Below are 25,516 nucleotides of genomic sequence, written 5' to 3'. Positions count from 1 at the left end.
TTTCTGTAACGACCTGCCTAATTTACCAATTAATTTTTTTTATAACATTCAATATAATAATCATGTACTAATGAATAACATAATCAACCTAGACCCATGGGTACCGAGGATATACCCAAAATACTACTCAGATACCTAGACAGTAGGAATGTAAATTATAACATACCATACAACCAACCACAATACTAGAGTCCTACTAAAACTGTTATATATATATGTATATAATCATCCACAAAAAGACCAAAAGTCGCCTAGGGTCACTTCCCAAAAATAAATCTAACCCTGGCTCATCAACTTACCCTTCTGACAGGATAGCTCAGTCGGGCTCTACTATCGCGGAGCTCTATTTGCTCCTCTACCTGGATTTCCTAAAATGTTTATATAGTTAGGGTGAGAGTCCTCTCAATAAGGGAAATAAACTAATATCAGTGTGTGGTAACATGAGTATTTTCATGTTATACATATAACAGTACATAAATCATATTTGATAAAACTGTCTGCATCATATCTCGATAAAACATGATTTATCATAACATGGTATAACATACTGAGTTACTATACATGAAATCATCATATATAATTGTACATGAAATAATACCCTGGATCGATAGTTAACTGGTGTCATGTCTTACCCTCATATGACTAGGTTGTGCGGCCCGAAGGCAGGACCTAGCAATGGCTAGCCAACCACGCTAGATCAACATAAGTCTGTAAGTACTATGGGTCTACCCTCCTGGCCCAGACTACTAGAGAGATGCCTCCACTACCATAAAACCACATCGACTGTCATTCTCCCACAATCCCTTACGACATGTGGTGGCACTAACATATACATGATCGTGATCATATAGTTACGGTACTGTAGTGATCGTAAAAAAAATTAAAATTAAAAAAAAAATTAAAAAAATTATTATTAAAAAAAGTAAAATTAAAAAATTAAATTAAATTTTAAAGATAATTAATTAATTAATTATTATTATTATTAATTAAATAATATAATATAATAATATAATATTATAATGATATAAATATATATATATTATACATCCTGAAGGATTTCAGGATCCTTCCGGCGGAAGAAATACAGAGGCTCCTCTTCTCTCGTGTCCTCGTCTCCTCTCTCCCACTCTCCTCAATTTCGTCTCCGATATTCGGCAAATCAAAAATCTGAAAATACCTTTGGGTTCTGCTCGTCGCCACCGACACTTCTACTGGAGCGGATCTGTCGTGGGAGCGGCATAGACATGTCTTCTGGGGTAAGGTCAATTCTCAAATTTACCTCAATTTCTCTTAAACTATAAGCCCAATTAACGAACAGAAATTTCCAAGAGACTCATGGGGAGATTCTTTACAATCTAGCATGAACGGGTTTTTGAATTGGAGCTCTAGGGTACCAATCCTAAATCGGGGGTGAATTTAATAATTTAGGCTTTATTAGGCTATTTAGGGTATTCAAATCTAAAGGAATTTTAGGGAAAGTTACTCTAGGAATTGTTATGAGTAATGTAGAGAAATTTGAATTTCAGGGTTTCAGAGATTTTGAACACCGTGAGGCGTAGGCCGAGGTGTTAGCAGGCTTTTTCAGGAATCAAGTAAGGGGATTAAGTTAAGTCAATAATCTTATGAAATTTGAATCAATTTAATTGTTATGTTTATATAAATATATTTATTTATTTATTTATTTATTCATTTGGGAATTTAAAGGCTATTTTGAAAACCAACCGTTCGAAATGGACTTTACAAACTTAGGATATATGGTATGGTATTTTTTAATAAAATGAACGGTGGAAAGCTTGTTTGTTTATATAGATATGTTAAAACGTGGAAAATCGTGTGGCAGATGATTTAATGGGTATGGATTATTGTATATCTAGATTTGAGATTTTGAAATACTGAATTGTTTGAGAAATACTGAAAATGCTTGTGAAAATACTGGAACTGTTTATGAAATGCAGGTGTTTGAACTAACAGCGAGTGGCCTAGTATTGTTTGATTGGCCAAGGGTCAGGATTATTATTTGATGGACGAGGGCCGAGTTTTGATTGATGGCTATATGTCGGATTGTATTTTGTGGCCAAAGGCAAGATTTTTGGAATAACAGGAAATATATATTAATTGGTATTTTAAATGGTGATTTCTATTATCTAAATTGCATGATATGCTTTAGGAACCCTAGGGACCAGTGTATTGTGAGCATGGTACTGTTGTTAGTTAGACCATTTGCACCCACACTGTTCTAGATAGAAGTCTAGGGGGTTCAGCCGACTGTTTGCGTGAGGTTGAAGTAAGGGCGTCGGACCTACAGCTTTACTGTGGATGCTTGCACATGTGTTTGCAGAGGATGTTATTTTTGGACTTTGTTTGGGCTGATCACCCAGGCTTAGTCCAGCTTTCGAGCCGCACAACCTGTGCCATGGGGGAAGTAAATGATGTGTTTGTCACATGGACTGTCTTATATGCATATCTGTTAATTTATGGGAATACAATTAATTAATAAGATAACTTTGAGGGTCAACACGATCTGAGTTCTCTTTTTTATTCTACCTCTCAGATTCGCAATCTCTCTCTCTTTTATTTTCCCTCTCAGATACACAATCTCCCCCCCCCCCCCCCTTCTCTTCCCCTTCTTAGATTTGTGAACTCTCTCTTTTTTCTTTCTTAGATCTAACAACTTTGATTTCTTGCAGGTCTAAATCTGACGAAGAAGATGAATCTCTCGAAGTGAATGGTTCTTCGATCACCTAGATAAGCATCCCTACCTTATTATTTTTTATTTATCATGCTCTGATTGTTTGGGTTCGCATTTGGATATGATATGGGAGAGTTAACTCACTGAACTCAGCAAGACTGAGTTAAATCACGATGACTCAACTCATCCTGTGTATTTGGGTTAACTCACTGAGCAACCCACTGATTGGGCCAGTTTGGTTTTAAAATGTGGGCCCCTATTTATCTGTTTTTTTCTTTAAAAAAAAAAAAATGAGGCCTGAGTAGTTTTTTTTTTCCAAAAAAAAAAATTGGGCTTAGGTAATGTCAGAGAAAGGGCCCAAGGCTTTCAAAAAAGGGGTTAGTTTAATGGACTTTTCAAAATGGATCCAAGGGATTTTAAGATTGGGCCCGGTGGTTTTGGGTTTAAAAAATGGGGATCCAGATTTTTTTTTTTTTTTTTTAAAGAAAGGGGCCATGGATTTTAAAATTTGGGCCCATTCCCATGAGTTTTAAAAGTTAGGCCTAGTGTTTGTTTGCTTTTAAAAAAAAAAAAGAGGAGGGGAGGAGGGGGCAGAGGCCCTTTTGTTTAATGGGGGTCTGGGTCAAGTCAACGGGTCTGGTTCAGGCAATGGGTTAGTCAACGGGTCAAGGTTGATGGGTCAGATCCGTGAATTGGATCCGAATTGAATCAGGTCACATGATGGTTTGGATCAAATCCGGCATGCAGTTAGTTCATTGATTAAAATACAGGGAACTTGATTGAGAATTTACGTTGAAGGTCTATTTTGTTATTTGTTGAATAGATCACTTCCTCTCCACGTGCATGTGCTAGTACTCCTAGACGGACCATATGTTTCTCATATCATTGTCAATATTTTCATACTTTGTGCTTTTAAATTGGTTGTACTAACGTTCTCATTTACTTGCCTTATTTTCTAAATTAATAAATTCAATTTATGCTAAGACGGTAAAGGGAAGAGGAGCTGAAGAAGCTGAGCAAGCCATACAGAACAGGGTGTGCAATTATTTTAAATAAATGAAATCAACAAACGGCAAAATCTTTAAATCAATGAAGGACTAATCCAACTAGTCTGATAAAGATGTGCCGAAGGGGTCAGTAAAGCACCTGTGAGGAAGAGTGAGTTAGTTATTATTTTTAGCATGAAAAGGAGTAGGGGTAGACCTAAAATAAATTGGAATAAGATAGTGAGAAAGGATTTAATAGCCCTTAATCTAATAGGGAAAAATGCTTTGGATTGTGTGAATTTGATAGAAAAGGATTCATATAGCTACCATACCTAGTAAGACTTAAGGCTGCTTGTCATCGTTGTTTTTGTATATGCAAAGTTTATATCCCTCTATTATGTAGCTAAACATGAATGGTATTTTGAATTTCTTTAACATGAAAAATTTCTAACTTCATAACAGTGTTTTAAAAATTTTGTATACGTATTGAATGTTTTTTTTTTTTTTCCCCGTCTAGCTATTGAGCTTTTGATTGAACTAACTTAGGAGTTTTTGATGGGCTTGATAATAGTATTTAAAAATCACGTGTCTTGGCTAGGCTAGAATAGCTGCAGTAAAACATTAGTTTTGGACTAATAGCGTGCTAAGGCGCATTCTTTTATTGGGATGAGGGACCTACCAAAAAAAATACACACATACACATATTTTAGCAGTGTGTATTTTTTTTGGTAGCATGGATGATAAACTCAAGTTACATTTGTGAAGTGGGAAATGGTGAAAGCTATCTCTTCAACTAGGGGGATTGGGAATTAAAAAGTCTTACAATTTTCTTTTGTTACCAAAAAAAAAAAATGACAAATATACTAGTGAGTTTGCCCCTTCAATCAATGTGCTTTAATTTTTAGCAGTGTCGGTTGGGACTTGCTCATTAAGGTGCATAGTTGGAAATTTTGGAAAATTTTTTTAAATCATTATTTTGTCATTTTGCTCATGCTCCTCTAAGGCCACAACAAGAGTTTTAATATATTTGTATAGATGTGCCCTTATTATCTCTTATATATTTAGAACTTTGAGACAAATCTTATTCCATCAACACACCAGTAAAAGGATTTTTGTGGAAAAAATTATCCTCCACGAAAAAAACTAATGTTACAATAAAGACACTAAATATATCATGAATGTTTTGTATGTTGTCTTAAGGAATCGTTTGGAACCACTGACACAAAAGTATTAATTTGAAAAAATGTTGAATTTAATAAATGCTAAATTAGAAAAGTGTTGAAAGTTATAAGTGGTATTTGGTTGTATTTAAAACAAGTGATTTTTGGATATTTATTTTTATTATATGGTACTATATGATTATTTTTAAATATATTTTAAATTAAAATTATTAAATTTAATTAATAATTATTTTAATTATTTATAATAAAAATCTAAATATTTTCTATTAAAAATAATATAGAACTATTATTTTCGATTAACAATAATCTTGTTATTAATGCATACTTATAACAAATACTATCATATTAAGTTATGATAAAAATAATATAACTAATTCAATTCAAATTTTTAATTTATCTAATGTTGATTTAAATGATAATTATATTAATTTTCTAATTAAATTTAGATATTCTCTATTAACTAAAATAATATAATATTATTTATTAATCAACAATAATCTTGTTACTGATGTATACTTATAACATATGATTATCACATTAATTTATGTAAAAAAGAATATTATTAACTAAACATAAAAAAATTTAATTTATTTAATATTAATTAAATTTATAAATAGTTCTTTTCATTCATTTCATAATTTAGTAGAAGCAATTGAATAGGAGGATCGCTATGACTATAGTCCTTGGTAAATTTACCAAAGACAAAAATGATTTAATTGATATATTGGTTACATAAAATTGATTTGAGTGTTACAATGAATTTGATATATTTCATTCATACTTAAGAGGTTATAAATGCATAACAAGATAATATATGGTTAATTTTTAATTAATAATAATGTTAGTTGTTGTTTTTAATTAATATTTAAATATTTTTATTAAGTAAGAATAATATAATATTATTTTTTTGATTAACAATAATCCTGTTCTTAATTTATATTTATCACATATGATTATATATTAATTTATGATAAAATAAATAATGTTTTAAATTTCTAATATTAATATAATTTAAAATATGATTCTTTACAATTCCATAATTGAATTATGTTTTATTGAGAATTAATATATTATAATACATAATAAAATAGTATATGATTATCCTCTAATGTTTTTAAAAAATATATAAAATAGTTACTAAATTTTCTTACATTTATAAAATTGACCCTACTTATGAATAATGTCACTTATAAGTGCCCAAAAAGTTATTTTAAATTATTTCTCAAAATGCACTTAAAATAATTATCAAAAAAGTGACTTTCCAAAAACATTTTTTAGAATAAGCATGTGATGTATCACAAATCAAACACTACTTTTTTTATAAAAGTACTTATTTTAACTAATAAGTGCTATAAGCACTTATTTTTCAAGTGAAGCTAAATATAGTGGAAGCTTTTCATTTTGTATTGGAACACATGCTAAATACGAAGTAGAGCAACTCTTATGTTCTTGTCTTAAAAGGGAAGCTAAGATTATCTAAATTTGAAAGTAAACCATTCAATTACTTGACATGCTTTTTCAAGGCAAGAGTATCTAAATTTCACACCATTCAACTAGACAAAGTTCTTTTTCAAACAAACCGTATCTTTTCAGAAATATCTTTGCACTGACTTGAAGATCAGAGTTTATATCATTTATCATCTTGGTTTTGTGCTTTAAAGAAACTAACAAGCTTCGCATTTAAAATTGGAGCATGGGCACAAGCGCATTAACTCGGATAGAGTTCAAAGTTGGATTTCAGAAAAACTATAAACTGCTGCTTGAAACCTTGTTTATGATTACTAGTGACCATGTATGAACAAACAAATTACACATCCTGTCCAAATGAGCAGCTAAATTAAAATATCGTTTTTCATAAATACAGATTCAATAATAAAGCATAAGCAAATATACAACCACCATCCCCCCCGCCCCCTTTTTTTTTTTTTTTATCTAATTTCAAATTTTCCAACTATACACCTTAATGTGCAAGTCCCAACCGACAATGCTAATAAGCCATAACAACATTCTCATTCCTCCATAACATTTACATGGAATGACGGCCATCCGTTTTATCTCTTACTAACCGCTCTTCTTGGATCTCTTCAAGATCTTCATCATCCCCTCTCCTGCCTGCTTGCTCCTTCCAATATGCAACTAGTTTTTTCAAACGAGCAACTTCTTTTGAACAAATATTCTTGCTAGGATCATTCACAATAGACCGCACCCTTGATGCATACCTAAATCATATATATCATGGGACAAACAATAACTTCACCAAAATGGCCATCTTATCTAGTACGCATAAATTAAAGTGCATCTGAGAATGTTATGGTTTATATTGTGCTCATTTTCATTCAGTTTCTTAAAACCTAGCAACAACAAAACGTTTGGTAACACCTACTTTACATAGCAAAAAGGTGAGAAAATATTTAAGGAAAAAATTCGAAAAAATACATTTACGTCACCTAAACTACCTACCATATTACAAAATTCCTTCTTAGCTTTTAAATGTGACACTAAAAACTAAGTTGCATTTGGTTCATGGAGTATCTGTTGGAATATGTGGCTCATATATTGAGTGGAACACATGTACAAAGAAAACATGATGAGAAAAACAAAGAAGTTGGTTTGCAGAGGAAATCGTCGACAATTTTGCAGAGATGCATCGACAAAGTTTGGCTCACGAAGAAACAATCGATGGTTTGGCAGAGACCATCGACGGTTTGGTCTCGGGAAGAAACCGTCGACAGTATGTCTGAAATCACTGATTTTGCTCGGTTACTCAGCGCTATTTTTGAATTTTGAAATAGTAAGTTGAATAAGTTGGGGTTTCGGAGGGAATACCTTCGAGGGTTGATACAGGAGTATTTAAGGGGGAATTTTCTAACTACTCTGTATGTAAGGGTTAGCATATTTACGATGTGGTAACCCTGATTTTGACGATAGTGAAAATCACAGTCGTTTGCTCCCGTGGACGTAGGCATTGTCAAACCATGTTAATCCTTTGTGTCATTGTTTTATTGTCTTTCCTATAATCTGTGTGATTGGTTTTCTTCCGTATTGTTCATTGTTGGTTGCTGCATTGATCTGAACAGTTTGTTTGTTTCCACTGCGCATTAATTTGCACTACAAATTGGTATCAGAGCTATTGGTTACAATGGCTTTTGGGATTTCTTCTGCAAAGTTCAGCGTTGTCAAATTCGACAGATTGGAAAATTCCAGACTATGGCAAAAGAGGGTTAAGGATCTATTAGTGCAGCAAAGTATGGTAAAGCCATTATACGGAAGTCAACCAAAAGGCATGAATGAAACAAGTTGGAAGGAATTGGAAGCGAAGGCTGTGGTGATTATCAATCTTTATCTAGCTAATGACGTGTTGTATCACGTCATGGATGAGGAATCTCCAACGGCTGTTTGGCAAAAACTGGAAAGCTTGTATATGTCCAAGTCTTTGATAAACAAGTTGTATCTTAAGCAAAAACTGTATTGGCTTAAGATGGCAGAGGCTTCGGATTTGAACCAACACATTGATGTATTCAATCAAATTATCAGTGATTTGATGCAGGTATATGTGAAGTTCGAGGAAGAAGACAAGGCGTTGATGCTAGTGAATTCTCTACCTACGTCTTATACGTATGAAGACTTGCTTACAACTCTGACGTGTGAAAAAGAAACCCTCAATTTGGAGGAGATCACAAGCGCTCTGTTAGGTTTTCATTAGAGGAAGAAAGACAACAAAGAGATTTCATATGGTGAAGGGCATGTGATGAAGGGTAACTAGGAACGTGGGAGAAGCAAGCTCCGGAGCAGACCGAGTAATGATAAATCTCAGTCCCAGCCCAGGAAGAAGAAGGACATACGGTGTTTTAAGTGTGGGAAAAATGGGCACATAAACCCAGATTGTCCAGATAAGAAGAAGGGGAATGCAAAAAAATCAAGAGGATCCATCAAAATCGACAAATGTGGTGGAAGGAGACTCAGAGAGCGGTGATGGTTATATGCTTTCTGTTTCATCGGGTTCATATCGCCTCACGGATTCTTGGATCCTAGATTCGGCGTGCTCTTATCACATGACACCAAATAAAGATTGGTTCAGCACCTACAAGTCAATAAATTTTGGTTCTGTTCTGATGGGAAATGATACTTCATGCAAAATTGTTGGAATAGGAAATATCAGAAATAAAATGTTTGATGATGTTGTGAGAACATTATGTGATGTTAGACATATATCGGATCTACAAAAGAATTTGATTTCATTGGACACTTTAGATTGTAACAGGTTTAGTTACAAGTCTAAAAATGGGATAATGAAGGTAGCGTCATAATGGTGATAAAGGGACAGAAATTAGCAAGGAATGTCTATGCATTGCTGGGTACCACAATTGTAAGTGGAGCTATAGTTGCGAAGTCTGAGTCAGATAATATTGTCTTATGGCATATGCAGTTAGGACATATGGGCGAACGTGGGATGATAGAGCTTCATAAGAGAAATCTTTTGAAGAGTGTCAAAACATGCAAGTTGAATTTCTACAGATATTGTGTTTTTGGAAAACAGAATAGTGTGCAGTTCAAGACAGCCAAACCCAAGACAGAGGAAATTCTTGACTATATTCATTCAGATGTTTGAGGGCCGGTAAGGGTAGCATCACGGGGTGGACATGTATTTCGTGAGTTTTAGCAATGATAACTCATGAAAAGTCTAGGTGTACTTCATACAAAACAAGTCAGAGATGCTTGCCAGGTTCAAATTGTGGAAAACTGAAGTGGAAAACCAGACCATAAGGAAGATTAAATGTCTCAAGTCAGACAATGAAACTAAGTATATGCTAATTCGAGGTTCATGGAGTTGTGGGGGCAGCATGGCATAAGGAGACATTTCACAGTACGCAAGACACCATAACAGAATGGTGTGGCAAAAAGAATAAACCGAACTATAGCTGAAAGAGCTACGTGTCTCAGGCTGAATGCAGGGCTTGCAAAGAACTTCTAGGCAAAGGCAGTGAGTGTGGCGTGCTTCTTGATTAACCGATCACCAAGGGCATCACTAGACAAGAAAGTTGCAGAGGAGATGTGGACAGGCAGCATGGTAGACTACTCTAATTTGAGAGTATTTGGATGTCCAACCTATGTGCATGTTTCTAGTGAGGAGAGATCGAAACTTGACGCAAAGTCTAGACAGTCTATCTTTCTGGGCTATTAAAAAGGTGGGTTCAAGTTGTGGGATCCGAAGGCAAACAAGGTGGTGATTAGTAGAAATGTGATTTTCGATAAGAAAATCATGGGGCAGCATACCTAGGAAGAAGAAGAGAAACAGATGCCAGAAAACAACAGCAGCAATGAACATGTGATGTAGGTGAGTTAGAGACTCAGAGCAGAGATAACAATGTTCAGAATGTAGGTAGTTCTAGCTTAGGAGACCAGCAGCATCATAGTATAGCTATACACAGACCCAGACACACTATCAGGCCACCGCCCAGGTATGGATTTGATGATCTGGTATCTTATGCGCTCATTACTAGTAACAACGATCCTACTATTCAAGAGGTGGTGCACAGCCAAGAGAAAAGTAGATGAATGGGTGCTATGGTGGAGGAGATGGAATCTCTGCATAAGAATCAGACGTGGGAGTTGGTGGAGCTTCCAGAAAGGAAGAGAGCGATAGGATGCAAATGGGTAATTTTTCTGTTACTTTATGTGGATGACATGTTGATTGCTGCAAAAACTATGACTAAGGTTAATCAGTTGAAAACTCTGTCGAGCAAAGAGTTTGACATAAAGGATTTGGGTACAGCCAAGAAAATTCTTGGGATAGAGATTTGTGGGGACAAAGTTGTAGGGAAATTGTGGTTATCTCAGGGTAGCTATGTTAAGAGAGTGTTGGAGAGATTTAGCATGGATAATGCAAAATCGGTGAGTACACCGTTGGCAAACCATTTTAGATTGTCTACCGCCCAGTGCCCAAAGACAGGTGATGATGTCTGTGACATGTCAAAGGTCTCATATGCAAGTGCAGTGGGGTACTTGATGTAAGCTATAGTATGTACAAGATCGGAGCTAGCACAAGCTGTCAGTGTGGTGAGCAAGTTTCTTTCAAATCGATGTAAGCTATAGTATGTACAAGATCGGAGCTAGCACAAGCTGTTAGTGTGGTGAGCAAGTTTCTTTCAAATCCGGGTCGATGGCAATGGGATGCAGTCAAATGGATTTTCAAATACTTAAGGGGTACTACAAACTATGGCATCATGTTCAGCAGACAACAAAGTGATCCTTCAGTTATGGGATATGTGGATGCAGACTATGCAAGGAACTTGGATGACAGGAGGTCTACAATAGGGTATGTGTTCACCCTTGTGGGAGGGCCTATTTTTTAGAGGTCCATGGTACAGTTTCTAGTTGCACTTTCTACAACTGAGTCGGAGAATATGACAATGGCCGAAGCTTCCAAGGAAGCATTGTGACTTACAGGAATGATCAAGGAGTTGGGTATTCAGTAAGGTGAAGTTTAGCTATGTTGTGATAGTTAGAGTGTCATTTATTTGGCAAAAAACCAGGTGTATCATGCAAGGACCAATCACATAGATATAAGGTTTCATAGGATCTGAGAATTGGTTTCTTCTGGTGAACTCTTGCTTGAAAAAGTTCACACTTCTGAGAATGCGGTAGACGTGTTGACAAAGTCTGTTACCACAGATAAGTTTAAGCATTACTTGAACTTGCTTAACTTCTCCAGATGCTAGACGGGAGGCACCCCAACGTATTGTCCCAAGTGGAGCTGCAGGTTATGTTTTCGTTTTTTTCTCCTAAGGGATGTATATTCACCAAGGTGGAGATTGTTGTAATATGTGACTCATATATTGAGTGAAACACATGTACAAAGAACATAGTCAGAAAAACAGAGAAGCTGGTTTGCAGAGGAAACCGTCAATGATTTTGCTTGGTTACTTAGCGTTGTTTTGGAATTTTGAATTAGCAAGTTGGATAGGCTAGGGTTTCGGAGGGAATACCTTTGGGGGTTGATACAGGAGTATTCAAAGAACTTTCTAACTACTCTGTATGTAAGGGTTAGCATATTTACAATGCGGTAACCCTAGTTTTGATGATAGTGAAAATTACAGTCTTTCGCTCTCATGGAGGTAGGCATTTTTTAACCACGTTATTCCTTTGTTTCATTGTTTTATTGTCTTTCTCATCATCTATGTGATTGGTTTTTTCCGTATTGTTCATCATTGGTGCTACATTGATCCGAACGGTTTGTTTGTTCTCGCTGAGCATTAATTTGCACAACAATATCTTTTCTTAAGAATAGTATGAGAATGTAATAAATTTAGAATAAGTCACTAATGCAAAAATTTTTGTCCGTCCAACATGTGTAATCAATAATTTTTTTGGATTAATTATCCCTTAAGTCTTAAGAACATGCAAACATCATACAAAGTAATAGACTCGCATGGAGGCTTTTCCTTAAAATTTATGATATTTGATTTTGTTTTGGACATTTTATGCATTTATATTTTTCATTAATTAAAATATTGAATTGAGAGGGAAACTGTAGAAGTTTGTGGTGCTTGGTTGTTGACACCGATTGCATTTAGTTATGTTGTATTAAAACGTTCAATATCTGCACACAATTATTCAATTCTATTCATTGCTAATAGTCAAGCTGTCCCATAAGTAATTTTTTATTGCTTTAATTTGGCATTTGCTAGATAAGCATTTTAACTCTATAAAATAAAAAAAATGTGTAAGACATGACAAAAATAGGTTTCTCCACCATGCTCATAGAATAAAATTTATTAATCAAAGGCTTGTAAGGCCAATTTTATCCAAATAAATAAAAAAAACATGCCTGTTCCACGCAGGTGATGTTTATCTATTAAATTTGACACTATTCATTCATATAAGGATCTTTTGTAACTAAATATATAGCTTTAGTGTCACTTTTGAAAGCTCAGGGAACATTTGTGATACTGCAGATAGTTCAAAGAGTGTAAGTTTATTTTCCCAAAAGATTAATAAAAACACAGGTTATTCGTTCTCAACCTATCTAGTTTATCATAAAAAATTTCAGTATTTGGAAGATGAAATTGTGCAATAAATCAAACCGCACACACACACAAAAACATATATCCACATGGTGAGTCTTTGGAACTTACATTAGAGAATTGCATGTCTCGTCCAAGTTTGCTTCAGCGGGAGATACGTTGACAAACATAAGTGTTTTGGCATTACCACCAAGTGAATCACTCATTAGCATCGTCAACTTGTGGTTCCTGTAAGGTATGTGTTGACTACCAGCAGACAAAGCACTAATAACATCCCCAAGGGCCGAAAGTGATTTATTGATGCTTTGAGCTTCCTTGAGTTGACTACCTGAAGAACCTGACTTCTTCACTCTTTCTGAACCAGCAAGATCCACAAAACTCAGCTGCACATGAGAGAGTTCAAAATGATCATATAAACCTAACCAGGTGGAACTGAACAAGGTCTCTTATCTCATATTCCATATAATATCTCAACCTATATATACTCTGCGCTTATTCTTCATATCCATGAAAAACAATGGGCACAAATAAGTAAAATTTCCATAACCAGCTCCATGCAAGCTATGCAGAAAAAAGTGTCCTAAAGCAATGGAAGAACAAATATGACGAATTATAACTGTAGCACCTTTCCTCTAGCAACACATTGAGTTTGAAGATTGGTACTTTCAATTACAATTGAAAGTATCAGATGAGATCTTGAACTTTCTTCATTCATTTGAGTTCCAGATGTATGCCGTTGTTCAGATCCTCTTTGAATAATGGTCTTTAGTTCATCAAATGTTGAAACAGACGCAACATTCACATTCTCCACAAAAACCATGCCCTGTATAATAATTATTGAAGCCAATCAGTATAGAGTCAGAAGTCAAGTAAATTTGACCAAATGAGAAAAATCAGAACAAAGCAAAATAATAACATATTGAAATCATTGACAATGGGATACACATCACTGCCAAACAAGCAGTGATATAAACAAGGGTAAAACCTTCGAATCTTTCTTTATATCCAATTTTAAACGCTTCGCATTCTTTGGCAAAAGAAGATCTACAAGTGTATCTTGATATAACTCCACCATGCATACCTGCATCATTTCAAATCAATTTTGAAGTGCTAAGAAAGGACCAAGAAAGATGTTTATCTACTGTATGTCAATGTGTGTGTGTGTGTGTGTGTGTGTGTGTGTGTGTGTGTGTGTATGTATATATATACTCTTAACAATGATTAGTAATCAATGTATCACCAGACGCAGGAAAAGTATAATTTCATGACTCTGAGCAACGAGCATTCAAACTTATCATGAATAAAATAGAGAGAGAGAGAGAGAGAGAGAGAGAGAGAGAGAGCCATCATTCTATAATTTCTACCAATGCAACAAAGTTACATTAAAAAACAACTTAGACCAATATATGTTGTTGATTATATAGCAAGCACAATAATCACCTTTAATGAGAATGAAAATTTGTTGCTGTCTCGTCTTAAAATTTTAAAAAGTTCTGCAGTAGCTCGAGGAGTAAGTCCGGGATTGCTCTCCGATCCATATATTGTAAATGTCTTTCCAGAACCAGTTTGACCATAAGCAAATATGCAGACATTATATCCATCTACAGCAGATTGCACCAAATACTGCATCACAAATTCAAGGAAAAATTGGAACCTTGGATCATTTGAAGAATTATAATTTTCTCATGGTATGTCGTTAAAAATATTTGCTATCAAAGACTAAGGTTGTTTTGGGAACATGAATTTTGAGCTTCGGATTTGGATTTGTGTTAATTTGAATGGTACTCAATATAAATTTGCACAGCATCTTGTCTAAATCCACACAAATCCAAACCCAAGGTCCAAACTTCAGGCTCCCAAACATATGGTCAAAAGTGTATTAAAAATCATGAAAATTCAATTTTGAGCTTGCCCTTGTATCCTCAAACACATCCTCTTGGGTGGCATTGCCATCAAATACACGATCATATATGTGTTGTTTTGTTTTCTCATCTCTCCCTGGATGTTCAACTGTGAATTCATCAAAGCTAGCGACAACATCTTTGTCTTCCTCAGCAATCTCTTTTTCACTTAAGGGTCTCAACCGGCAGAAAACCCTGATTTTTCCTTTCATATCTGGAATATAGACAAGGATCCATAATGTACTACTGTTATTCATAGAGAAATAATATCTATAAAAACCAGTTTTCGAAAGCGAATTAGAAAAGCTACCGGTGGTAAGTCCACATATGAGCTTGCACTAGTAAACTTGAAAATTTTTTGGATGAAACCCACCTTCTATCATATTAAAATATCGCTTCCTTAAAACTTGTTCTTCCTTGTAAAGCACCTCTAGCTCTGCTAGTTGAGCCCCTTGCATCTTCAAAATGGCAGCAGTCTGCTCATTTTTCCTATCAATGTCCTATACAGAAAAATTTATAGAAGTTCTCTTATTAAATATTATTAACAGATAAAACATATGCTGCAAGGAGAAGAAAATTACAACAAAATGGGAAGACTAATACAGTTTTAAATGAAAATCCACCATAGCATCATTACCTCTTTCATCTCTCTTAATTCCTCTAACTCCTTCAAGTTATTCTGTATAGCAGCCAAATCTCTATTCCTACTCTCAACAGTTGACTCTGCAACAACTAAATCTTGTTCAACTCTTTCTAGCTTCTTTTCAAGTTCAGACACTTGAAGCCTTAAAGCAATGCACTCTTGTTCAAAGTTCTCAACTATTTTCATCTGCATTTGAAGCAAACCAAGAAAAGATATATTAATTTCTTGACCTTGTAACCATGGAGACATAGTCAAAAACAAGAACAGAACTGGAGGGAGAAACCTCATCCGTTTTCTTCTTTTCAAGCCTTAGAATCCGCTGTTCCAATAACATATTTTCATTTAACAGTCTCCTTGCAGCTTCCTCGGCTGCATGCAATTTCTCATTATGGATTTTCAATTCTTCTTGTGGCTTATGTAATACCTATGCATAAGCACAATAAATAGCACCAGATACTCAGTTCATGACAAAGCAATTTAAAGTCATAACATTCAATACAAGACAAGGTATTGTACAAATGAAAAACAACCCAATATTGCTTAGCAAAGAAAAAAAAAATTAACCCAATATAATAAACTGAAAAAATATACAAGTATTTACATCCACTAGGTTTACCTCCTTATCTGTCACAATTAAATTCTCTCCAACATCATTTGCATCTAGATTATCCAGCTTAGCCAGCTTTACTTCCATTCTCCTCTTCTCCGATAGTGCAGCCTAAAGAGCATTTTTGAAAACAAAAATAGTATCGAGATAAGGAAATGAAGACAGAACTTAAAATATAATTCAATTAATCGGAGTTGTACTCACTTGAAGCACCGAATCTTTCTCTTCACACAATAGTCCGAGTTTATCGCGATCACATATAACTTCTGCTAGATTTTGTCGTTCAGATCTCAAGGCATCATTTAAACTTTCTAGTTCTTCTTGCATTTTCAATTCTTGCTTTTGCTTTTCATGCAATTGCTCTAATAACTACATGGTCAGGCCAAACAGATTAATCATTTTTTTTTTTGATAGATAAACAACAGATTAATGATAAATGCATATTACATCTTTTTTAAAAAGCACGTAAAACTAGGTGAATAGGCTTAATGATCAACTCGAGTAAAATGTAAATTTTCCAGGAGAAGAAATGCATTTGAATAAAGAAAACTAATGAAAGAAAAGAAAAAGATAATCTTTTCCACTGGGTGAGAGTCAGCTCCACTAAGCAGTACAACAACAACAATTCACCCGATCGAGAGAATTTTCCTCCATTAAACCTATTAAATCTTTCCTCACTACCTCATTCTAAGTTATTTTAAGCCTACCCCTACCCCTTTTCACGCCAAAAACAATAACTAACTCAGTCCTCCTCACAGGTGCTCTACTAGATCTGCGTTTCAAATGCCCAAACCATCCAAGCTGCCCCTCCCTTATCAGATCCACTAAGCAGTAGAAAGCTTCTTCTCTAGCCCCAGGAACTAAAGCAATCCTTAACAACAACAATAACAAACCTTAATTCCCATTAAGTGGAGTTGGCTTAGAGCAATCCTTAACAAAAACCTAAATTTTAAATGCCTCAGAGAAATAAGCATGGACTTTGGATTAGCATATAAACCATATACTGTATGGTTTCATTCTCCGTTGCAACTCTCACCCCATTTTTAACAAGTGATGGCAAATACATTGAAAAAGCGCCAAGGAGGTGCCACCTAAGTACAAGAAGGATAAGGGGATCATGTTACGAAAGAACACCCTACCCAAGAGGATCTACAAAATCCGAAAAATGATCAATCAATGGTCTATAAATGCCAAAAATAGACTGTAAAAGTAGGCAAGAAAAAAATATTTAATTTGATAGTGTTGCATTCCTTTGAAACTTATCCTATTTTGATCTCCCCAAATAATCACATCCAGCAACACAGCAACAAAGACCACACTTTCCTTCCTTTACTGCTTCAGCAGTTAGCTACAGTCTATGGTCAGGTGACATCTGCAACCCTCTTAGAAAAGAGACAACACTAAGTTCCAGAACCCAAAGCTCTCTAGTCACTAGACAATGGATAGCAACGGCTACTGTATATGGTCAGGTGACGTCCACAACTCTCTTAGGAAAGAAACAACACTAAGTTCTAGAACCCAAAGCTCTAGCCACTAGAAAATGGATTAGCAAGTGTACGACTCCCAAAAACGGACAAAGATGTCAGGTCACATCCACAACCCTCTTACTAAAGAGACAACAGGAAGTTCGAGAACCCAAAGCTCTCTAGCCTCTAGAGAAAGGATCAGCAAGTGTTAACTCTCAATCTTGCTTGCACTCAAAGCATTGAAACGGCCATGTGATGTGGTATGGACCTAAGAAGGAGAACTGACATGCATCTGATACTATCCAATGTCTTTGAAATATGTTGGAAATTAAATTAATTAATTTTATTTTCCAAAATGAGGGTAGGCCTTGGATCATCAGTAAGGTTGCTCCTTAGTGATTGGTTGGTCATGAACTCAAGTCCAAGGAAACAGCCTCTCTACATAAAAAGCAGGGGTAAGGCTGCGTACACCGTGATTACCTTCCCCCTATTGTCGCAAAGCAGTGAGCCTTGTGGCCCAAGAACGCTTTTTTTAACTTTATATTCCAAAATGGCAGCCATTTTTTGACACAGCAAACTGTCTGCACGTATTTTTTATTTGATTGTTATTTTAATAAGTTAGATTAGTGGAAATGCGTTGTGTACAGTTCCAATAATAAGAATGCTTTCGTTATCAGTATTCTTCTCAAATTTTTTGAAAGCTTTAGACAAATCCTGAACACTCTTCACATATATCTGATACTTCCCACCATGTCTTTGAAACATGTTGGAAATTAAATTAATTAACTTTATATTCCAAAACGGCCCAATTTTTTGGACACAACAGACCATCACCATGTATTTGTGATTTGATTATCTGTACAATAAGTTAGATTAGTGGAAAGGAGCTGCACAAACACAATAATAAAGAGTGCTTACACTATCAGCATTCTTTGCAGATTCTTCAAAAGCTTTAGACAAATCCTGAACACGTTTCTCATACACTTCCATGCTAGGAGGCATAAAATTACATGATGGATCTCCATTTATTGAGCCACTAGCAGTAGAGCGTGCCTTAGAGTAGCGGCGCAACATAACATCATTTATATGTGTCTGAAGGGCAACACATATCTCTTCTCCCTGCAGAATGTATCAATTGCTATCATGTCACAAAATACTCAATGCCAAACAGCCTAAATATTTCAGAAAAGAAATTGTTAAATTATGGCTTTACCTAAAAGCTTAAGCTGTTAGGTTGTGCCCAACAACGCATATCAAGCCTTAACACTCCCCAAACGTGCAGCCCGATTGCACGTGGAGAGATAAACAAACGATAACCAACACCCATTATAAAAAATACAATAATAATAGCTAAAAGCATTACCACTTTATCTAAAAGCTTAAGCCATTAGGTTGTGTTTTGGTTGTTAACCAACAATGTATATATCAGTTCTTAGCAGAAATAATATCATAAGCAAAAGAGATGTTCAAAACCTGCTTGGTTTCAAACTGGAATATATGGAGGACACCTGCAACTCTCATTTTAAAAAATACAGCAGTATTACTACTACCAAACTGCATTATGTCTCTCAACTCAGCAGAATGTAAATATTCTTTTGGAACTGGCCGGAAAAAATGAACCTACAAACAAATGAGCAATTGAATTAATGACAAGCAGTCAGAAATCTATTATTAGACACACAATTTACTGGTCATGCATTCCATTGTAATAATATAATTTGTCACTCACCCCACGCTTATTAATGCCCAAAATAATCCGTCCAGGCAGAAGTCCAATGGGATCATCAATCTTACGGACACTAAAGAAAACTGAATTCCCATAAGGAAGCATTCTCAAGATCCGAAGAAACTGTTGCCTTGCATCATCTTTTGTTATATGTTCCTATATTGAGGATAGAAATATTTCAAAAGCACAAGTAGGACTGAATTGCACAATTAATTAAGGAGTACAATCATGATGAGATTTCATGCATAAAAATACACATTCATGCATTATAAGATGGACAATATCATTATATTACCACACAAATATTATATAATGATTCTTCTTTTATATCGCTACCTATCATTCTGTCATTATATTATGACATTGTCATATAATGACATCGTCATATAATGTATTCAATGTAATGTGAACTATGTCATAACAAGTATTGTCAGGTGACAATATGGCATGGGCTACAATTTAGATGCCACAATAATCAATATATAATTCTGCTCAAAATCAACATATATTTGTGGAATTTTAAAAAATCTGTAAGACAATTTAAAATTCAACTTAATATGGTACAATGTGTGTTCAGTTTTAGGAATATAAAAGGTGAAATTTCAGTTTACTTTTGCTTCTACAGAATAATAAAGCCTATGAATTGTCTAAACTAAGCCCTAGCATTCCTGTGCATTGAAAAGAGGAAGAGAGTAACATAAAAAGCAAGCAAACAAAACAAAACAAAGGAGCTCTTGAAGAGGCAACCATAACTATGCTCAATAGTTAGATATAAAGTTAAAGAATGAGAAAGAGATTATAGATAATAAATTTGATGGATATGGGAAAGATCTTTTCTCCCCCAACATTAAAAAAGAAGGGACAGAAAGAAAAATAAAGGGAGCCTTGGCGCAACTATAGAGTTGTCGCCATGTGATGTTAAGGTCACAGGTTTAAGTCGTGGAAACAGCTTCTCGCAAAAACGCAAGGAAAGGCTGCAGACTATGGACACATCACGATCTGCCCTTCCCCAGACCCCACATATGCAAGACTTTCATACATTCAATTGCCCTTTTTTTTAATTTAAATCCAACTAAACTAAAAAAACTGTTCCACTAATTTTACATGCAAAGTGATATTTTTTAGAACTTAAAAATATCAATGCGTTAATAAAATGAATAGGACAGTAATATTTCATGAGGGGCTAATAATATATATGCTGAAATGGTACTATTTTCTTATTTCTATTGAACGTAATTTCCTTATTTTTCTACTTGGTACACTATGGTTTTTCTGTAAGTATAGATATTGTTGCATGTGGCAGAATGCTGGAAGAGAAAAAGAGGCATTATTCACACAGGATCCTACGAGGCAATGTCAACACACACGTACCGCACACACAAGAATAAATAAACAACATAAGGATTTTAAAGAAAAGAAGGGGGGGGGGGGACCAGAAAACGTTCTACAAGCAAGCTGAAAATACAGCTTTTAGAGCAGTTTGCGACATGAACGTGAGGGAAAAAGAACTAATCTCACACTCCCCTCCACCCCAAAAAGAAAAATGAATAAAGGAACATTTTAGCTTTTTTTAAAGCTTATAATTCTCCTATGATAAAGGGATGCCAAATTTTGTTTCTTACCATGTAATGGTAACGAGAGAGAATATCCAACTCCCAGTCCCGCTTGGCTCGGGTTATTGCAATTTGTCTGGGCAGGAATCGCTCCAGAAGAGATGTCCAGTCACTGAAAGATATAACCTCAAATATAACTAGCTATAAAAATTAATCCGATTTCCACAAAACAATTCCCTCAAGATTTGATTCAAACACTACAATACTGAAACAAAACAACTGTTATGTAAGCAGATAGTTTAACATAAGATACATAGTAATTTAAGACAAAGTAACATAAGCTACTAAGTACTAACGTGCATGATTCAGGGCTAACAAGGTATCCTATTTCGACCAAGATTTGCAATGCAGACAGCTGTGCTGCATCATCCCTTCCAACAGGATAATTGCCCAATATATAATCATGTTGTAACTGCAGTAGCATAACCAAGTAAGACAAAATCTGCGTCAGATGTTAACTTTAAATTCAAACAAACATCATGAGCTTAATTACCAGCTATAGCAGCTCAACTATACTTCAATACATAAGATTACATACTTGAACATATGACAACTGCACAAACATTGGGTCTGCTACGGCCTCATCAGACTCCCGAAATAGCTTTTTTTTTAATGTCAGTTTGCAATGCAGAATCTCTCCTTTACTTCGGTCCTTCACAGCCTTGAATTCCGTGAGCAGATCCCCAACATATTTGTTGTCATCTAATGCAATATACTCCTCTATGTGACAGCAAAGCATATGTGGGATTTAGAATAAAAATTAGGTCCGACTTTCTGATAAGCAACTAATCCTGCAAACTATTATTCGCAGAATTTAGCACAAAATCAAGCTGGAGATAAATTGGATACCGTTGCCCGGATCAACTGATTTAGAACCACCAACAACTTTGCGGCATTCAAACAAACTGAAGCTGGAGTAAGCTGAAAGTTTAATAATCCCAGCAAGTTCCTGAGTAATAAGGGCCAGAAAATCTAAATAAGAAAATGTCAATTTAAACCATCAGTTCTCGCAAGATGTAAAGGAAAAATTAATAAATTATTCAAGGAGCCATGGGCACAAAAAACATTACCAAAGCATGCAATGTTTCAAAAACTGAACTAAAAAAAATGTATAAACATTAGATAAAGAATTGCGGAAAGGTTATGAAGGGATGCAACAGACACAACCTCCAGAAAATTAATTCAGATATATAACATGTATTCTCGGCTATTCTCACCATTTCGTAACCCAACACCCCCACCCCCCCCCCCCCCCCCCCCCACACAAAAAATAAATAAATAAATAAACTGCTCCTCTTGTTTTAAATTCAGTTCCTCACAAACCAATTCACTGCAGGCAAGCTCACTGAAACTCAGAACTCAATTATCCATTTGTCTCTTAGGTTAACATTTGTTTGGCCCTATAATTTATTGTTGTATTTTCTATTTTATGTCTTGTGTTTCTTGAAAAAAAATTTATAATAATAGGAGACACAGACACATAAATGGACGCAAGCACACAAACATGCATGCACAAATACATACATAAGCAGTAAAGAAGGCCCCAACGCACCTCAACAGCATCAGCCACAGTTGTTGAAATGTCATACGTTATTTCTTCAAAAGTCTCATCCAAAAAAAACACTATAGTTGTAAGCTTTTTACCAGTCAAAAGAGCATCAATTTCCTCGCGCCCAGGTATCATGTGCCTTGGTCCTGCCTTAACAGAATGCTTCAAAGCATTTAACGTATTCAACGCAAAGACTTGAACCTCAGAATCAGCATTTGAGCCATGTGCTACATTATGGACATACTCTGATAAATAGCCACCAATGTCCTTGCCAGGAGGCATGCATGTTGCACACAAATACATTAGCTCCCATGCCTTGATCAAATACTGCCTGAAATTTTACAATCAAAGCAGTAAAACAAATTGAGAGAAAAAAATTAGATGTGTCTTCTCACCAACCATTTTAAGGGCTAAAAAATTGTGCTTCAATTTAACACACGCACACGTGCAAGCGTATAGGCATACTTATCAGGGTTATTCCTTGTTTGCTTTGAAATCTGCGCAAAAAGTTCATCTCGGAGCTCGGAACGCTTCAAAGTTTGCTTGTATATTTTTCCAACAAGTTCAATCCGTTCATCTAAGCTCACCAGAGTTACACGATCAGATGAATCAACCCCCATGTACTTCAAAATTATCTGGAACAGCTTCATTGCCCGGCTTACCAGGTCACTGTTAATTTTAAGTAAAGAAGTCGGTATAGGATCCTGTCAAAAAGCCACAACTTAGTTCATTATGATGTTTCCAAAAGTACTTCATGAGATTCTTCAGTCATTACCTTCTGGAAACAAAGCATATCCTCAAAGGTAAATTTTTCCCGAACTTGTGGGCCAATGGATCTTTTAGAAAAAAACCCACGTTTTCCCGCAGAATGAATCTGTTTTTGCATTGATCTTAAAAATCCCTCGACCTAGAGGGCACATTGAGACATAATATCAAAATTTAAGTCATCCTTAACCTTTGAAGTTAATGCAATAAAACCAAAATTTTCCACCTGGAATCGATCAATCAAGGGAATAGCACCAGCAAATTCTGATGGAACAGCCATAGACAGAGTTGTTGGAGTGCTGCATGAATCATAAAAAAATCATTAGTTATAAAAACAAACATTTATTACAGCAAACAGCAAGTTAATTAATGGGACTAATTTAATTGTTTTGCTGATAACTTCAGCTCAAATTTAAGAGTCAACTGCATTTAGATAGACGCATTGGCTTTTAATCTCTAGACACAAAACCAAACACGTAAAAAACCTGGTACAGTTCATGCCTTATATTATTCATAAGTTCATTAAGGAAAACAAAAAGATAGTTCAAAAGGAAAAAAACTTACAGCCTTGCAATATTAGAACCATCACTATCATATTCATCCCCATTTGAGGCAGCAGGAATGTTGTGAAAAGGAGTTTCATTCCCATTGCTGGAACTCAGAGAAGATTGATTCATTCTCACACTCTGGGCCATAACCGGTGGCATATCAATTGTCATATTGAATTCAAAATCTCTGCCTCAACTACTACTCAACTGAACAGTTCTTGCTCTCAGACCCCATTATGCCCTTCGATTGATTATGCCAAGAGTATGAAGATTAGATTAATTTATAAAGTACAGTTTCTAAAATATATACAGGTGAAGTACTGCATAATATAGGATAACAAACATAAAAATCAGAAAATCCACGCAGTTCTCAACTGAAACAAGCATAATTTGCGTAAGGACTACATCAGCCTGAAAACAGCTGAACAACTCAAAAAAACAGAAAAATCAGAGGATATCGCAAGCATTATACACAAACAAAAGACCAACTAAAAAAATTTCTCCATGCTGGTCGTGCTGAGGAAAACACACAAATAAACAGAAACAGATGTCTCTAGAGAAAAGAGTCTCCCTTATTTTATTAGCAAATTGCAAAAGGGACCATCTCTCTCTTAACTACAGCAATATGCTCACTTAAAAAATACTTTCAGAGGAATTTACCTAGATTAAAAAAGCTGCTAAAAAATTGCATAGTTTGTGCACGTGTCCAACCAATTATTGCTTTTAAGTTTTAACAATAAAATGACCAAAAATGCCTTCAAATCAGCTTCAGAAGGCACGTTTTCTACTTTGATTTCTTTTTCTTTCCTAATGTGGAACTCCATTTTAGCATTGATGCATTTTTAAATGCCTGAGATGCATCAATTTTACATTGTGTTTTGACAATTCTTATGCATTTCAAAGTCAGTGTTAAGATTCCTTTGGCTATTTCAATGTATTAATCCAATCCAAAAGTAATTGTTAGCATGACACCATAACTTAAACGGTTAGTAAATATCCATGATTCTCAAAGTGCTCCTTCTGCAACAGTTAAAAAATTTCAGATTACATGTATGCATAGATTTGCATTGTGTAGTCTAAATGAATTTGATACTATAAAAGAGTGAAGAAATAGCAAAAAGAAAACAGAGAAATGTTTGTTAGTTTAATGTTTTAAAGTTCGAAAAAGTTGGAGTTAAGTGTACATAACGCTTAAGGTTAAGCCCATGTGGACGACCAACACATTAGGCACTGCCATCAGAGAACAATGACATAAGTTTGTGGTACTGATTGCATAGGGGCAGAAGAGATCCTGCAGCAAGTGGGAGCTGAGGGACGCATGAAGTTCTGAAGGTGACCTTTGGAGGGGTCATTACCCAATTTCATATTAGCACATGCATAGGCTGGTGAAGGGAGGTCATCCTAGAATTTTAAAGGAAATAAGGTTAAGAGGTAGGATGCAAATTCATGGGACAGACATTGGTAACAAGAAAAATTCTAGAACAGAAACCATCCTTCATGTCAAATCCCTCCCCTTCCAACCCAATATACATTAGATTGCATAAAATGTTTTCACTACCAGAGGAGCTATAATCTAAATAATAAAAAAATGTAATCGAAAATCAAAGAAGACTAAGAATGGATATACATATTAGTATACATTAATTAAGGACTTATCTGGTATCCAAGATTGTGGAGCCTACAATCTCCAGGCTCCCCATAATGTTGATGTTAGAACCGACTTATGGTGTAGTTCAAAATTCATGTGAACTTTGTGCTAACATCGTCTAGACATATTGTTGAAACTGTAAGAAAACTGCTTCGTATATTATTTTTTTT

General features: G+C 35.2%; 1 protein-coding gene across 2 annotated transcripts in view; it reads right to left on the bottom strand.

Annotated features, from left to right (window-relative positions):
• Window positions 1-6,613: 6,613 nt before the first annotated feature.
• The window catches only part of LOC131153644 (kinesin-like protein KIN-14E), a 45,421-nt gene continuing 26,518 nt past the window's right edge, over window positions 6,614-25,516 (bottom strand). For both annotated transcript variants that reach the window (XM_058106094.1, XM_058106095.1), the window contains 23 exons: window positions 23,715-23,939; window positions 23,377-23,449; window positions 23,161-23,292; window positions 22,851-23,089; window positions 22,389-22,716; window positions 21,686-21,785; window positions 21,375-21,556; window positions 21,133-21,248; window positions 20,846-20,948; window positions 19,227-19,379; window positions 18,971-19,117; window positions 18,416-18,616; window positions 16,236-16,400; window positions 16,041-16,142; window positions 15,708-15,848; window positions 15,419-15,610; window positions 15,155-15,281; window positions 14,793-14,995; window positions 14,321-14,503; window positions 13,866-13,961; window positions 13,506-13,703; window positions 12,992-13,263; window positions 6,614-7,075 (listed from right to left, as the gene is read on the bottom strand). In XM_058106094.1, coding sequence (XP_057962077.1) covers window positions 6,883-7,075; window positions 12,992-13,263; window positions 13,506-13,703; window positions 13,866-13,961; window positions 14,321-14,503; window positions 14,793-14,995; window positions 15,155-15,281; window positions 15,419-15,610; window positions 15,708-15,848; window positions 16,041-16,142; window positions 16,236-16,400; window positions 18,416-18,616; window positions 18,971-19,117; window positions 19,227-19,379; window positions 20,846-20,948; window positions 21,133-21,248; window positions 21,375-21,556; window positions 21,686-21,785; window positions 22,389-22,716; window positions 22,851-23,089; window positions 23,161-23,292; window positions 23,377-23,449; window positions 23,715-23,869 — 3,801 coding nt within the window. In that variant the 5' untranslated portion in view covers window positions 23,870-23,939 and the 3' untranslated portion in view covers window positions 6,614-6,882. The remainder of the gene's footprint in view (window positions 7,076-12,991; window positions 13,264-13,505; window positions 13,704-13,865; window positions 13,962-14,320; window positions 14,504-14,792; window positions 14,996-15,154; window positions 15,282-15,418; window positions 15,611-15,707; window positions 15,849-16,040; window positions 16,143-16,235; window positions 16,401-18,415; window positions 18,617-18,970; window positions 19,118-19,226; window positions 19,380-20,845; window positions 20,949-21,132; window positions 21,249-21,374; window positions 21,557-21,685; window positions 21,786-22,388; window positions 22,717-22,850; window positions 23,090-23,160; window positions 23,293-23,376; window positions 23,450-23,714; window positions 23,940-25,516) is intronic.

This window comes from Malania oleifera, chromosome 4, assembly GCF_029873635.1.
Source record: "Malania oleifera isolate guangnan ecotype guangnan chromosome 4, ASM2987363v1, whole genome shotgun sequence".
In the NCBI taxonomy this organism is placed as follows: Eukaryota; Viridiplantae; Streptophyta; class Magnoliopsida; order Santalales; family Ximeniaceae; genus Malania; species Malania oleifera.
The sequence above is the reverse complement of the archived record's forward strand: the minus strand, read 5'-3'. Positions and strand labels throughout refer to the sequence as shown.